At 40.6% G+C, this 16087-nt stretch overlaps 1 protein-coding gene across 6 annotated transcripts in view; it reads right to left on the bottom strand.

Annotated features, from left to right (window-relative positions):
* The window catches only part of LOC105698895 (afadin), a 136398-nt gene that overhangs the window by 64124 nt on the left and 56187 nt on the right, over positions 1-16087 (bottom strand). For 3 of the 6 annotated variants that reach the window (XM_023431810.1, XM_012423519.2, XM_012423522.2), the window contains exons 2-7: positions 10698-10835; positions 7355-7466; positions 6841-7033; positions 5528-5809; positions 4289-4572; positions 2546-2645 (exon numbers count right to left, since the gene is read on the bottom strand). In XM_023431810.1, coding sequence (XP_023287578.1) covers positions 2546-2645; positions 4289-4572; positions 5528-5809; positions 6841-7033; positions 7355-7466; positions 10698-10835 — 1109 coding nt within the window. The remainder of the gene's footprint in view (positions 1-2545; positions 2646-4288; positions 4573-5527; positions 5810-6840; positions 7034-7354; positions 7467-10697; positions 10836-16087) is intronic. The other 3 variants (XM_012423521.1, XM_012423518.2, XM_012423520.1) reach the window with 1 other exon arrangement.

Genomic DNA, 16087 nt, shown 5'->3' with positions numbered 1-16087 from the left:
ACTCGTGCACACGTGACGAAGTCCAAGACTAACACGTAGCGTTTTGTCGGGTCGTATCCTTTTACGAAAAAGTCTCCAGGAAGCGTTCTAATTGGGTGATGGGAGGTCGTCATCCGTTTGCGGTCTCGTTCTTGGTGTACATACAAAGGATTTCGCACGAATCCCCAACGAATGGCGGCTCTTTCGAGGCCTATTTTGCGTGGAGTGCTGCGAGCTTCTCTCAGGGGAGGCCGGATATCCGTAGAGGTTCCTCCGTCCGATCCGGATCGTGCCATGGTGTGAAAAATTCAAATAATCTCATCTCCATTTAAACGGGATGCTGGAAGGCACTGGGGGGCAATTTGCATATTACGAGACGCCCACGGAGCTGCGCCTGCGCACCACCAGGTCCGCATTATCCGCGGAATTCTAAATGTACACCTTCGAGCACGAAAACGCTCTCAGGGTGTGTGCGAAAAGAGTGTCGCCGGATCCTCGACGTTGACGAACTCCAGGAAACTGTTCACGTGGGCATTTCGACCCCTGCTGAGGAAACGCCTCCTTCTCGAGGAAGCGTCTCCTCGGGGAAAGCTCTATCAATCGAGGAAGTGCCTTCTCAACGGGAACACCGAAAAGGAATAACTTCAATTGTCTGCAAAGGGTACCGAATCGGGTCGTTCAATGGACTTCAGAGGAGTTATGCGTAAGTAGTTGAGAATCTCTTCTCTCGTCGACGATCATCCAATCTCAGCTACAATTTCTAAGTTTTCACATTTTTGCAGAGGATTTCTGGAAATTAGTTTATCAGGTATCGGATGGAAAAATTCGATGGAGCGCTCAGGATCTTCTCTATGTAGTAGGCCTAAAGCATTCCGCTTCTCGGCGGTAAAAAATTGAACTTAACACTAAAACTACCAAGACCAGTCAAAATGACTGGTTTCAGATGGCCCATCCCATACAAAAAAAAAGTCCGCCGGTAGCTCTAGTGTTAAGGATATCGTTCCACGTGTGTTATATTAAAAAATGTTAGTTCAAATTATAGCGATTTCGACGCAGGAATTACTCTGAATGAGACACGGACAAAATATTATCTATACGATATAGTCCGACTCGGACAATGCGTTAATCGCATTTCATTTAACCGACGAAGCTCGCAATGTTCGGTTCCATTGTACTCTTTTGCGTCGCAGGCCATACTCTTGTCAAGGAGGACGTTCGTCGATATCTCCGCTTGGGAAAAAGGCAATTCCTCCAAAATCTCGACGGATTTTACACCGAGGGGTTAAAGCTACTTCCGGCGCTGAAGATGAGGGGCTTTTAGAGCTCGCTCTAGGCACGATAATAAAATTTATTGCTCCATTGAGCGTTGCCGGAGTGAGAGTACTTACTGGGATGTCGGCACACACGACGTCAGATAAACGGGGGTACATCCCGTGCGAGCGACGTAAACTTGTGTAGGGCATATCGTAAGTTGGAATTCTCGTGGAATAGCTAGGAAAGACACGTTGACGTAGACCGGCGAACTTGGAGCAGTTTAAAGGGCAACAAGCGCTGGATCCCTTAAAGTGCTCACCGTAAATGATTGGGATTAGTTTCGTCTTCGTAATTCATGTGCCTACGAGATGGATTACCATGATTTTTCATGTTTTCAAGCAATTCGATTATGTAAACGTGATATGATTTATCTTGTCTGTTACACTTCTGTTAGTTAATTCCACTGACAACTTTTCGTGAAAGTGATTCTTGGTGGAATGTAAACCACAGGTGACATTCTAAATCTGTCTGCTTTTAGGTTAGTAATACTGAATGTCCGGGATTCCTTAATCTAAATTTCGTTTTCTAAAATATTTTAGGTATCTTTCTAGCGAGCTCCCAATGTATCTAGGCTTTTCGCGTTAATAATCCTAAAGATTTCATGCATCTTACAAATAAAATAAAACTATTGAGATTGTGAGATTGAATTATCTAAAATGGAGCGGAACCAATACAGGAACTGGAGCTATCACATTCGTTAAATTTCGCGATCCGTTCGTCCTAAACGAACTCCTCTTCTATTGCCCTCTCAAGATATAAATTCATTACGCCATAAATTGTGGACGTGATTTCCTGTGTACTCGTATGATGCCCGCGTCGTATAAGAAAAGTTTGACCCACTCGTATAAAAAGTTTTCCTTTTTCAGTCTTCCTGCCTCATCCCTGAGGGAAAATTCTTGTGTACGTATGCCTCAATTTCTGTAGTTCAAAGTTCAAGCGAGATTGTGAAATCGTCCGTTTTAAAATTGACATTGAAAATAAGGTATTATATTTTGGTTCGTATGACATAACGAAATGATGGGGAAATCATGACTCACTTAATGTTATACTTGGAGGAATATAACGACAACGTAGAATACAATGGTGTAATGCACGCATAGAAACATAAAAGATATTGAAATTTATTTATTAATTGAAAGATATTGAAGATTTTGAAATGAAGAAGTTGGAATCCGGCGGGAAATTAAAAATTTTATCGATGTCATCGCAATTTCCATGAGTTCTGAGAGTATAAATAGGTTAGAAGACTTACCACGTGTCGAAGGGTGATTCATTAAAATAGCTAATGGACACTCATCATCGTCAAGTATGTACTCTTGCTGTGCAGTGGAGTTGGTTGTCTCGCCATTCACCTATACAATGCAAATTTAAATAAATATTTAATATACCGGTCTTCTTACTATCTTAGGCCACACATAAAAAAACGTATAGAGTAAGTACGCAACAAATGCATTGAAAAGTATTAAAATACACCTATGTATTTATGTATATCTACATCCATAGAGCATTTGTTGCATTAACACTTGAATTACCGCATATTATTTCCCGTAGGCATACTCTAAGACCGGCGAAAAGAGATAAAAACGAGAAATCTCGTTGCCGGTCTTTTACATCTCAGCATTAAAACACGAGAAATCTCGTGAGCGGTCGTTTAAGTGTTAAGGTGATGTGAAAGTGGCGTCAAAGACGTCTCGTTTATGAAACGTTTCTCCAAACTGAACATACGGAATCGTTTCAAACTTTACAATGTGAATATGGAGATTATAAGGAAGGTCTTGTTATCTATGAAATTTCTTCTTTTTTTTTTTATATTTTTTACATGATTGCCAAAACCTTCCTTATAGCCTTCTTATTCATGTTGTAAAGTTTAAGACGATTCTGTGCACCCAATTCGGAGAAAGGTTTCATGAACTACTGACCCTTCAGATGCTATTTTCACATCCCCTTAAAACGTTTTGTGTAGCAAAATAAACGTGCTTGCTGTATGTGTCTTTGGTGTGAGGCCAGACATAGATAATATTGTAATACATTATGCCAGTCTGAATCATGGCTTCTGTTTAAAACAATTGATAAAGGTCATAAATAACCCATAGAAGCTAAACATAAATCTCGAGAAGTATTCTGAAAGATAAGTTAAAATAAAAGGATAAATTAATAAATCCTTATAGCCTTGACAAGTAAATTTCCGCTGTTATCTGATAGATAATAATCGTACTAATTTTGAAAATTAGAAGAGGCTACTTTGAAATCATAATGTGTTAATCATATCGTTTAACATGATCCTTTTCACACTCGTTAACATTAACAGGGTTTAATTTATGCACTGGTAACAATTGTTATTGGGTTGCGTAGCAAGGTAGCAGTTTGACGCAACCAATACGTTATCTGCCTTTACCGACCGAAGCTAACAAAAAGTTCACATTGATACCTTACGAATTTGCTACGCTTGCATTCCTTGAAGGAACCTACTTTAACGGTAGCCGATGCCTTATTGAAATACGTAAAATATTACCGACTCAACTAAAATTGACGCTTCCGTTGACTTTGCGAACATTGTATAAAGTATTTTTAAAACAGACATCAGTAAATTGGTCAATCACAAAACAATCTTCAATAACCATCTGTAAACAATTATTGCGATACTTTCATCATGGACTTTCTGCCTGAGTAATATTCAGCAGATTAACATCCCTGACGTCATCGTTATTATCGTTGATTCGACAGTCTTTCAAACGGTTCCCGAATTCCTTCACCGCAGTGTATTTGCAAACCACTCGATGATGTCAGGTAACGTAATCGCGAGTAAATGATACGGTAACATCGTGCATTCTCGCACAATTAAATAATTACACCTTCCTGACACAAAATTACTAATACGAATACTCATAATGCAACCGCACATAACTGTTGCACAATCATACGGAATGCCTCGTAGACATATATACTCGAAGTATCGAACTTTACAAGTTCAAAATGAACCTCTCATTAAGCTCACCTGCACTAAGCAGTACTGTTGTGGGTCAACTTTATCGAGCCCGTACTTGGACAGCATTTCTTTGACAACTTGGGCAGCGGAGTCTCTGACGCTGAGGAGTAACGTCTTGTAGGGAACATCCTTGCAGAGTGCCTCTCCATAAATTTTCAGAGTACCACCGGTGTCTGGACCACCGTCCTTACTCCGAAATTGTTGCAGTTTCCTTTCCAGTTTCTGCTGCCGACGTCGTCGCATCACCGCTTCAGGGTTTGAAATACTTCGCGTGAAACTCGTCTCTGGGAGTTCTGTAAAGAGGAAAATAATTGTTTACAAAAGGCGAAGTAGTATTTAAAATAGCCGTAGTTTTAGTTTGAATACCAATGATATGAATTGCGAAACTACTGTGTCAACATTCCAAGAAGTTGAATTCATAAGTTTCTGCTTTATATTACTGATTTCAAGATTACTTATGATACGGTCTCATGGATAATAGGCTTTGGCAACGTATTGTTTAATCGATGATAGCTTATCGCAAGGGCGACGATAAAATACATTGAAATATTTTATGTTTGCGACTATGATTAAAAGTATAGAATATACAAGTTATTAATGAAAAAGGATATAATTAAAGGAAGTCTGAAATAAATCAACGAATGTATACGTCCATATGAAGTTTACATTAAACCTGCCCACCTCCCCATTATCAACGAACGATAGAACGTACAGGAAGTTATCGACGTAGTACGCCACTTCAATACTTTATCGACGGATTCGCTTTTCCATTTTTAACGAGTTCAGCAATTATTATCAATGTCAGTAGCACAAGAAAGATATGATTGAAACTAAATGCGCTAAGATCAATAAAATCATTTAACAATCGTTGTTTAACATATTTGTACGTGTAACTTCTTGCAGATGTGTCACGTGCTTAAAGTAATTTTTTCAAATTACGTGTATTCTGTACCACAATCGTAAATTTTGTACCAAAAGTAATTGAAATTGTTATGCGTTTGTTTACCATTTTTCTACATAAACTGAATCGTTTATCTCTTAAATAAACCATCATCAACTGCTACATTTTAAAACTTGAAATGACGTATTTTCAATTGGAAATACAAAATTCATAAAAAATAATTATCAACCGATTAATTAATATTTATGAAAAAAATATAGATTAAAATAATACAGACATTTCGGTCTCGGTGTAGCGAGGGTTTTTCTTAATGATAAGATAGTAATATTTTTCAAATATGAGCTAACCGGTATAAAGTTTTTCGGCCACTCCGTTTTGGTCAATCGGAGCTGTGTTTTCATCCTGTTCTCCAGCACTTTTCAATCGACTAAGCTTCTCCTGTTTCTTCATCTGCTTTTTCTCACGTTTGCTAAGTTTCCGTCGGAAGCTGGAACCCTCCGAAAAGCCGACACCTTGAGCATTAGTCTTGTCGTCAATTCGTTTCAGTAAGAAGCGACCCTCCCGATCGTCAATGTGCCAGTTGAGTTGGACCAGCAGAGGTTTCTCTTCCAAGCCCAGCTTTCTCTCTTCTATAAAAACATAGAGATCAATTATTAGCACCCACAGGAAGAAGTTGACATCTTTAAAGAATCTCTACTCAAACACCCTTCGCGCGATTCTCAATATCGACTTCGAATATTATATAACGCGTTATGAATACAGTTCGGTTACGAGCGATACCCGGTCGAATTTGAAATTCCAATCGTCACTCAATTACCGTGTTCGCTGAACTGTTCAAAACCGGTTGCTCGATACCTTGGTGCATTCACTCCCAAAATAAATTTCGGCAGCAAGGAACGTTTCGCGTCTATTAGGAAGAACTTATTCAAATTAAGCTGTTCTATCGGGTTCGCACGAGGCACAACCCGTTCTAGAACACGTTTCTACCTTCCTAGGGTTCTTAACAACTTTTACTTAAATCAAATGATTTTCACGTATAAGAGTAACACGACGTAGACTCCATCAAAATGCCGCATGTAACGGCGTGATTAATTCTGAGAGAGAAATATAAAAGAAAAAAAGAAAAAAAAACATAGCAGATGAATAAATCAGCCAAGCTGTTTGCAGTAAATCCATGAATTCTTGCACCGCGACCGGCTGTATTTTGCTTTAAAAGAATTATTTGCACAAATTAGGATCTCTTTAATTATTGAAGCAACTATGGAGTTTCCAGAATTCTGCACCGTTGATTAAACTACACATATTTTTGACTGGAAATTCTATCTTACAACCTGTCGGATAAAGCTTTGTACTTCTTTTCCTCTCCGTCTCTATCTCTCTCTAAAGTAATTTCCGTGGTAAAAACAGAGAAAAAATGTTACTTTTCGAAAATATAAATGCGACGCCATCAATAACACGGGGGGCGCGTTTACAAAATCTCGTATTTTATAAAAAAAAAATCGTCGCTGTAAAACCCCAGTGGAAAAGCGTTCCATCCAATGTGGCGCTCTTTAATATCTCCCAGATAAACTCAGTGGGCGTAGAAAAACGCAAAAATGCGCGGATGGATTCATCAACAAGGCTGTTCACCGTTAGTTTCCCAACTCGAGTGTGAACGTACCTCCATTTTCGTGGATCTCGTAAAGCGCGTATTCAGGCACGGACAGCATCCGCATGTCCGGTCGGAACTTTTCGATGAGGGTTTCTATGACCGCTTGACTCGTCGCATCCGAAGCTACTCTGATGCATTTGGTCGCGACTTTTTGACCACTGTCTTGGAAGTAAAACCTCATGACCCCATGGAACTCCAGGTCCTGCAAACGACAAATAGAGAATTAGAAAAATAATCCAAACAAGTTCCCTTCCGATTTCCTGACCAAGAAATCAATCAATAACCTTAAGATCTCGACTAGAAAACATTTTGAGGAATCCGTAATTTGAAGAAAATTGATGTTAGAATTTTCTTTACTAAATATCCGAAGAAGAGACTCACGGTACTCATTCTTTTTCAAAATTGCTTCTCCGAATTTCTCAGGCAGCAAACGGAAAACACTTGAAAAATGCACTTTATTCACCTGGAGTCTCTTTTAAATTTCTTAAAGAGTTCTATCTCAGTTTGAGAAAAGTTGCCTCACCTCGTTGGGCTCCGAAAGTTCGAAGAGGTCCAGGCGATTGGCGTTCCACTGTTGAATAACGCCTCGAAGAGCCTCGCGCTCGGCCTTTTTGTTTGCCGCTTCCACAGCCATTCTGTAACGATTATGGAAGTCTGTCAGGCATCGTTTCGCGATAATAAAACTGGTTGCTCTTCATCGATCTTAGTCGACTTGAAACGAATTGGTCGAAACGACAAGTCGCCCTCCAGCTGTTGCTGGTAGACTGCATGGACGACAACTGAACTATACTTTTTATTCCGATTAATAGTAACTTAATTCTTTACCGAGTCATTGCATTCCGTGTGACATGGTTTTGCTTGTGCTTCTGAGTTAAAATGCGAGCTAATGTCACACCTTCGTAAAATGTTCCCTCCTCTGTATTATGATAAATACATAAGTAGAAGTACGTAATGAAAGAATGAAGAAATAATAGTTTTTAAAAAATGCGAAAATTATTAGTTTACTCTAGGCATTTCATTTTACAGAGATTTATTTGCTAAGTATACCAAATTCGTGAAAGTATAAGAAAATATCGAAGTAACGTTTCACCGGTTGGCAGCGAAAGTACATCAATTCTTGCAAGAACAATTTCATCCAATCGAGCTATAATTCGAACATAAACCTCCACCGAGTTCTCCTAGCATCCGTTCATCCTGCATTCACCCACTCCACGGAATGAATTATCCAACCGTCCTGACCACTCTAAAATTATCAAACGTTTACTATCTGCCCGCCAAACCAGTTTGTTCCATTAACAAGATTGGCAGTAATACATCAAAACCAGTCATACCGTGCTCCCGGGAAACACACTCGACGGGTAGGATAAATCCCATGGAGCCTAACGATCGGTAATTAAACTAATTAAAGTAGTTTATTCGATATCGAGCGGTTTTCTCAGCCTCGTAACCACGTCAGCATCGAGCTGAGTTAGCTGTAGCTAAGCGCAACATAATTAGACCCAGTTTCGCAATCCAAAAGTTCGAGAAACGGTAATTTCGAGCTGTAAGGTACGCCTTCGGTGTCACTGGGTCGCCCCACCGAAAACGGCTTATCAGCACCGAATGCGCTTAACATCGGCCCTCGGGGGCTCCTAAAGGCCGTTCCCAGAGCTCGTCACGACGTATATAGCATTGGTCATTACGCCGAAAGTGATTCTCAACACGTATCGCAGGCGTTATCGACTTTTACGCGGCCTCATCATCTTCCGCTATCTCTCTCGTCCACCATTTGCACACAATGCCGCGGACACACCCGGTATATATTGAAATATGACGAGTTCAAATCGCCGTGCATAATCGATGAATATATACGTCGCGAGTGTACATCTCGCCGAGGCTGCACGTACACATGACCGCAATCATGTATTTGCGTTCCTTAGTGAATGTGTAGGTATAATATGTACAGGCCATGACGAGTCACGAGTTCCCGCGTACATCGAGAGTCGCCTAAATGCAAGTTGTACGCACGTCGGAATGTCGATTACATCCTGCCTGTAACAGCGCGTTTTACAACAGGGAACCGTTGCCAGAACGGAATATTAACGACGGGGACAGTCGTTTATTAATTATTGCCGCGAGATTCTTCCGGTATCGATCTATACGTGATGAAAGAACGTCGTGTTAGAATTTACGAAACGGTTACGCGGCGATCGCTCGTTCGCGTTCACATCCAACTTCTAGGCCAAAAATGTTTCTCAAGGTTGTAAATGAAGATGATCCGCATCCTAGAGACTTACCCCAAGTGTTGCGTCTTAATCTCAAGGACTTGGAGAGCGACCATAGATTACAAATATTTTAAATTCTTGCCTAACGAATGGCTTGATTTAATGATCTTTTTTAGAGTGCGATAACGTTCAAGTGCACTTAAGAGAGAATTTTAAGAGCGCATTGAAAGAGGTCTACGACACGGACGAAATATCACGCTGCTAATTATCACACTTTCTCTGATATGTTTTTTTTAATTTAGAAGACGAGATAGGATCTCGTATCAAAACATCTTTGAATATATGACTCATGAAATGGATGCTTTATCTCGAAACTTGATTTTACCATGTCCGAGTTGTTCTTACACGACAATCAACGTTTCTCAGATGGATCGTGCGGTATAATCTCTTCGCGTTTTTTAAACCGCCTGCACATATTATGTAAAAATTGAAATATGTTTAAATAAACGGGGTGAAATACGTACGTCCAGAATATCCAACGCTCGTTGACGATCGGCTCGACGTGAAAAACCAAAAATAGCAATTTCCACGGATATATGTATTATCCATTTATATTCACTACTATTAACTTGCGGAATGATTTTACAGGAGATCGTCATTCCATTCTGGGCAAATGCTCTCCCGCTAATTAGCCGCGTTGAGCAAAAAATCAACATTAAAATCGAGCGCTTTGTCCGGCTATTGGTATCCGAAATCGTAATCGATCTCAAAGAAAATAAAGAAATAAAAAGTGTTGCACGTATTAATTTCCACCAGTTCGGAATTTCGAATCATATTTAATAATAATGACTAGCCATTTTCGAACGCAATGGCGACTCTGGAAAGGCGATCGCGTAAATCTTTCCCCTTTTCTCTCTCCCTCCATGCCTATCTACACGTGAGCACATCGACACTCGGCTCTGCATCGTATCGAGCATTAATCGCCATTTACGTGAGAATGCGACCTAAAAGTGACTCACGGCTTAACCGACTCGAATGCACTCGACACTCGTGGAGCCTCTCGAAAAGTTAATACGTCCCCGTTGGCAGGGTGCCGGCAAAATATACGCAGCCGATAAGCCAAGAGGGACTTTAAGACCCTTATTCAGATTTACCGTAAACATGCTGCGCGAACGGCCTGCTCTAAGTAACTTCAGGAAATTTTCGTTCGAGTCCTGCGAGTCCACGCGTGTACACGCATGCTCGAACAAAGGACTCGTCTAAGCCGAGGCTTAAACTTCTACTTCCAATCGAGGTCCGATATATCCGACCGCAGATTCCAAAGATTAGCCTTTACATTCTACTGGTTTCCGTTGCCGAGATGACCTCGCAAGCCCCTGCGCGATGTAGATTTGTAAATGAACGTATCGATACAACTCGTTGAAGCTTCCCCGGAATCGGATTTTTACTTCCTCGGAAGTAATTACGAGGTCGTTTTGATAAGCAATAGCGAATTAAATATTTTAAGATATATAGTTCAATTAGAGATTCAGATATGACATCCTTCTACATGATTACTCTCCTTTTAAGTACACGCTTCACCCTGTTACATCATTTTCTTTTTCCACGACAAAAAAATATTTTCGGTGTTGCCTTCAGCCAGAAATGCTTCGCTTCACTGACCGTGTTACTTTTGACTCTTTGCATCGCCTGATACTGCAACTCCTGACGAAGATTGAGATTCCAGGTCTTACAGCTTCCCTCGTACAGCCCTGACCTCGTTCCCTCTGATTATCTTGCGTTTGGACCCCTGAAGGACGCCTTGAGAGAAAGGAAATTTGGAAGTAATTACGAGTGTAAAGAAACGGTGCATTCCTATAGCGGAAGGCACAACCGAAAACCTTCCTTTCTGATGGAATAAAAAAGTTGGGACTACGGCGTGAAAAATATATCGAAAGGAGGGTGCTCATGTGGAAAAATGGCATACCACTTGTATCCGTAATTGCATTATGTATCTCTTAAAATATTTAATTCGCCGTTACTTTTTGAAACACCTTCGCATATCTGCCGAAAAGCCTGGTGGGTTTAAAATGAATAAATTCTTATCAAACTGGTGAAATATTTTTTATCACATATTAAAAGTGGTTTATATCCTGATAGGAAGAAACTATTCCCTTCCTCGTTATTTTTCGTTATTTTTCATTATTTTTACGAAAATATGCGGTACCATGTCTGCTACTGTGAGAAAATTAATTTGTTAAATTAAGTGTCGTTAAATTAATTAACCGATACGTTGAGTTTCGTCAAGACGATCGAGAGATTATTTGTAATTCGTGTGCAAGGCATTGAATAAATTCTACAACGCAAAGAAAGTCCTCTCCGGAATGATTCCGGGATCCGTTAAAGATCTAAATTGGAAATCGTCGCGCGATTCAACGGAGCGCGACATACCCGGATACGAATTGCGGGCCGCAATCTCAAATTATCCATAACTTTCTAAGCAATGTATAGGCGGCGACGAATACATCGAGGGGAAAACCAAGCGCAATTCAGCCCCGAGTTATAGGAGGAGAGGTCAATCGTCGTTTTCGTAGCGATTTATTTACTTTCAATAACAAAACGATCTCGGAAATCTTAAATTTTCTACATCGTGAATATTAAGAAATATAACCCTGATTTCTTACACGAGCTTTTCCAGAGGAAATTACCGTCTTGCTATTTTTCAAAATTAGCGCAGCACTTAAAAAACCTTGACAAATGAATATCTGTACGAGGGAAACATTTGTTGCATGGAGAAGTAATTATTTATCAAGAATGCAAAACTTGTTAAAAATTAAAAAAGAGAGAGAAAAGAATTTATCACGACATCGGCCGTAGCTGCACTCCACTTTTCCTTTGAACAATAAATATAAAGAGAGTACAGTTTCTATATCGAAATTTTTTCAACTGGCAAAGTTGTCTTGCTGCTCTTACTACACATCAGTGATTGAATTTTCGACATACTTTCTCTGTAATTTTTCCACCTCCCCTTGAAACGGTATTAACATCTTCCCGTCGTGCTAAGTATACACACAAAGTTTGGGACCCGTCGTCCAAATTTTCCAGAGGACTGGCGACACCAGTACTGTCACTCTCGGCGTGTCCACGCATGCGAGCGTAACGCCGGTATTCGGCCGGTATGCGTACTCGCTTCCGGAGCCGACATGAAGGAATGCGGACTACGCTGAAGTGGCCCGCTAAAATCTGGTCATAGGGACCGCTAACGAGCGCGGAATATTTTTTTCTCCTCGACTCCCCAAAAAGTGGACATCCTTCAAGCCGCCCCTAGCTCCCGCTCTTCTCCGCCGTGTGCAGCCAGGATTACTTTCGCTTCGTTACCGTAAAACACGCGGTCTAGAACGAGGCGCGTGCGGTGAAACTTGCATATTTAGACATTTCGTGGTAAGATACACTTTACCGACTTGGCCCGTTAAATCTTTACAGCCCGCGGATATTTAATAAGCGTGCGGCTCGCGCTTGCTTTCCCTCTCTAACCATTCATCATAATGCATAAAATAGAACCCAATGGCTTCTTTAGCCCCCGTGATTAATGTTTAGCTAACATATGTGTGTATAGGTGGAATGTTCTTGGGCACTATCGTGGAATTCAGAAATGTTCACATACGGGATAATTCACCTAAGCGTTTTACTTGACTTTTAACGGGAATAAATTCAAATATCGATTTGAAACCTTGGTCATTCGCGGAACGTTAAAGGTATTCTTTGGAATATATTTTTGATTTCACCGGTTCAACTAGAACTGGTTATCAACTTTATTATTTTAAACGGAATAATCTCATCCTCGTATTTCGTCAAGGCACTGGTAGGGTCGAGCGATAACGGTAATGCACTCTGTGTTCTTGAGATATAGCAAGACAGTACAGAATTCTATACGTCAAGGATCCATGTAGGAATAATAACAATTTCAAGTCGGTTTTTTTATTCCTCTTAAAGATCTATTGGAATCCCGAATGAATAACCCTATATAAACCCTGTACACGTCGGTTATATCGGACAAAAGGAACTATATTCGGTTCCTTCTGAAGACGGCATGAATTTTCCAAGGACAAAAATGAATGACATCTATTGTACAAGAATGCTGAACAGTTGCAATTATTATTTAACGCTTTTCTTAATTGAATACTTTGCTTGTAATTATTACCAAAATTGTAAAGACTGATGTTTTGACCCTGAAAGTCTTTTGCAAACTGAAAACCGAACAAAGTATTATTAAAAAAAAATCTAAAACATTGGAAACAGCTTCCACGTAATGATGAAGATGTAGCGCCGTGCAGTACATACGCTTGCTGAGCATCTGGTTCCCTGGGTATTGCGGCAAAAAGTTATGCAAATAATTAACACATTCAACGCCAAATTGGGCGCCGGTACCCTATATATTCGTTTCGGGACAGCAAATTCCACGTTTCCTTTGACGGGGAACGTGTTACCATTTTTGAGAATATTAAGGACCTGCTACTTTGACAGTATCTACGTGTCACCAAGTGACGTAAACGGTGCCCCAAAACTTTGGCGTTACTTCATAAAATAGTTGACTAAACCCAAGGATTGGGGTTAACGTAACGGTTTTTTTTTTTCAATCTTTACGGGCTTGTTACATCGTATAGATAAGGACCCAACGCAACGAATTCCATTAAAGCTATATTTTAGAGCCAAACGAACTTTAACGCACATGCAATCGCTCCTTCGTACCCTAGGTAAGAAAGCAACTATCAGGAAGATCGATTAGTTCCTTCTAACGGAAGGGAAACCGTCGGGAGAGTCGTTCGGCATTACCTTGGTACCGTTCCCGAAGAAAACAGAGCGTGTCCTACTCAAACGTCCACCCCGAGGGTAACCTGGCGTTTCCTTTCCATAGCCAATTATTGTTCTCTCGGGAAGTAACCGTCACGAGGGAAAACACAAAGTAACCCTGTCCGACTAGTGAACATGGGATATATGGTAAACCCGAAGCTGAAACACTTAACTCGGTGTGTTTCTTGCCAAAATCATGAACGTTGGCGCGAAAGTTTAACAACCGAGACGCCATAAGCGACCATATAAAATCAAATTTGAACGAACCTAATTGAATTAGGTGACATCGAATATGGAATGCCCCAATTATCAAGAACTTCGACTAAGCGAAGCTTTGTCCTATTCGCTATTTTCGAATTATTCTCCAAATATCACTCGATCGAATACCAAATATTCCCTTTAAAATATCAATCGATCAAATGCTATCTTATTAATCAAGAGATAATTGATGTGGTCCGGAAACAACATTTCCACTAACTATAGAGTAGCGATAAATTACGCTGCTTATAGATTCACGTGGTAGTAAAGTCGTACTCGTGTAGATACGTGTTATTGAACATGCGCAATCAAATTCAGAACAAGAATATCATGTACAGTCGACGATGGAATTACATTCGAAAGTTAAAAGATGCATCACGCGAACGTTAGTAGTATGCTCCGTCTGGATAACGCCCCGGAATTAATAACTCACTTTTTCGTCGCTAATAATTTATAATTTTAGCGGGTCGCCCCGCGGCGATTCGAAATTGCGCGTACGCTCGATGAACGGTTGGGAGACGCCTCGGAATTCGTAATTAAGTCTTCGAATGCAATAAGGGAGCATAACGGGGGTATGACTGCGGAGTTATGTTCCCTCGACTCCGACTGCTCAATTCAACTTTTCAATATTACCGGCTCTGAATTTGTATCGTTCCAGTAAAGCAAAGTACTATCCGATCGAAGAAGGAAGGACGAGAAAAGAAGCAGGTCGCAGAATCGGAAAATTTTGCGCATTTTGATGTCACGTGCAATTGCTAAAGAAATCTCTTATTCGTAAAGTACATATTTTCTGTACATTTAACGTATCGCTAAATGATGACCGGGGTAATTAATTCGGAGGTATTTCGAGGTAAAAATACTCAAAAAGTTTTTCGCTTTTTAGGTATTCATAATTTTTGGACGCCGAACGGTGCTCAATATTTCACAAATTTCAGGAACCCATTCTTCCGGTTCGGGACCACCGGCAAAGTTTCTCTTCAATTATAGGTCGCACCTAATTCATGACCGCCCTCCTACACTTATCTCCAAGGTACTAAGAAATCTTACCGTTGTACCTGTAAAAATATCGGAAAAATTTTCCCCTTCATTTATTCTTTTCCATTCGTGACAAGCGAACTCGTTTAGACGTCCTAGCGACACAAATGATCTTATTAATTTTATCGAGCCATTCTTCTCCCGACGAATCATTAGAAACCACTTTCGCCCAATAGTTAATAGCTTTTAATGTGTGAATACAGACCCGGAGCCGTTAAGTTACAGAATATTCTTTAACACCAAACCTACCATCGGCGGGTCAAGTTGACCGGTTTAAATGGTATTTGTAATGGGGGTATAAATCGTCGGTAGGTTTAGTGTTAAAGCTGTTTAACATCGTCCGAGCGCGTTCTTGATAACTCATTGGCTCGCCGAAGCGTGACACCTTTTAACTCGTGATTCGTTTCTCATTCAATCAACGACTCGATGGGTTGCTCCGAGAGAGCTGAGATATCTACACGCTGGACTAGGGTGTCTCGTTTGAGTCACCCGAGAAACCATAATTTGTCCATTAGTTATATGTAGTTCGCGAACCGTGGTCCGACGCGCCGAGAAGATCCCACACCAAGCCCCGAAGATGTACCAAGGGCGATACGTCAGCCTAGATTTCAGGCCATTCTTAGCTCGTTATTGGTCGCAGATCGAACCCGTAACTCACCCCGCTGGTACCAGGGGGTAAAAAGGACCGGTAGGATGAATCCATCGTTCCGGCGACCCGGGAATTCATAATTCACTCATTAGTTCCTGCCTCTCCTTTCCTCATTCACTTCTTCCATAGGGAATACGAGCTCGTGTAATCCAGAAAGTCCCAGGGATTTGCGGATTTTGTCTGTCGACGATCTCGAAATCCACCAGAAATGCCGAATAAACATTCCGTCTTTAAATTCTGCATACTTAACATTTATAGATACTTTTTTCCTTTGAGTTCC

The sequence above is a fragment of the Orussus abietinus genome, unplaced genomic scaffold, assembly GCF_000612105.2.
Source record: "Orussus abietinus isolate OABI.00-Male unplaced genomic scaffold, Oabi_2.0 scaffold179, whole genome shotgun sequence".
Lineage (NCBI taxonomy): Eukaryota > Metazoa > Arthropoda > Insecta > Hymenoptera > Orussidae > Orussus > Orussus abietinus.
This window is presented reverse-complemented; position numbering and strand designations above follow the sequence as displayed.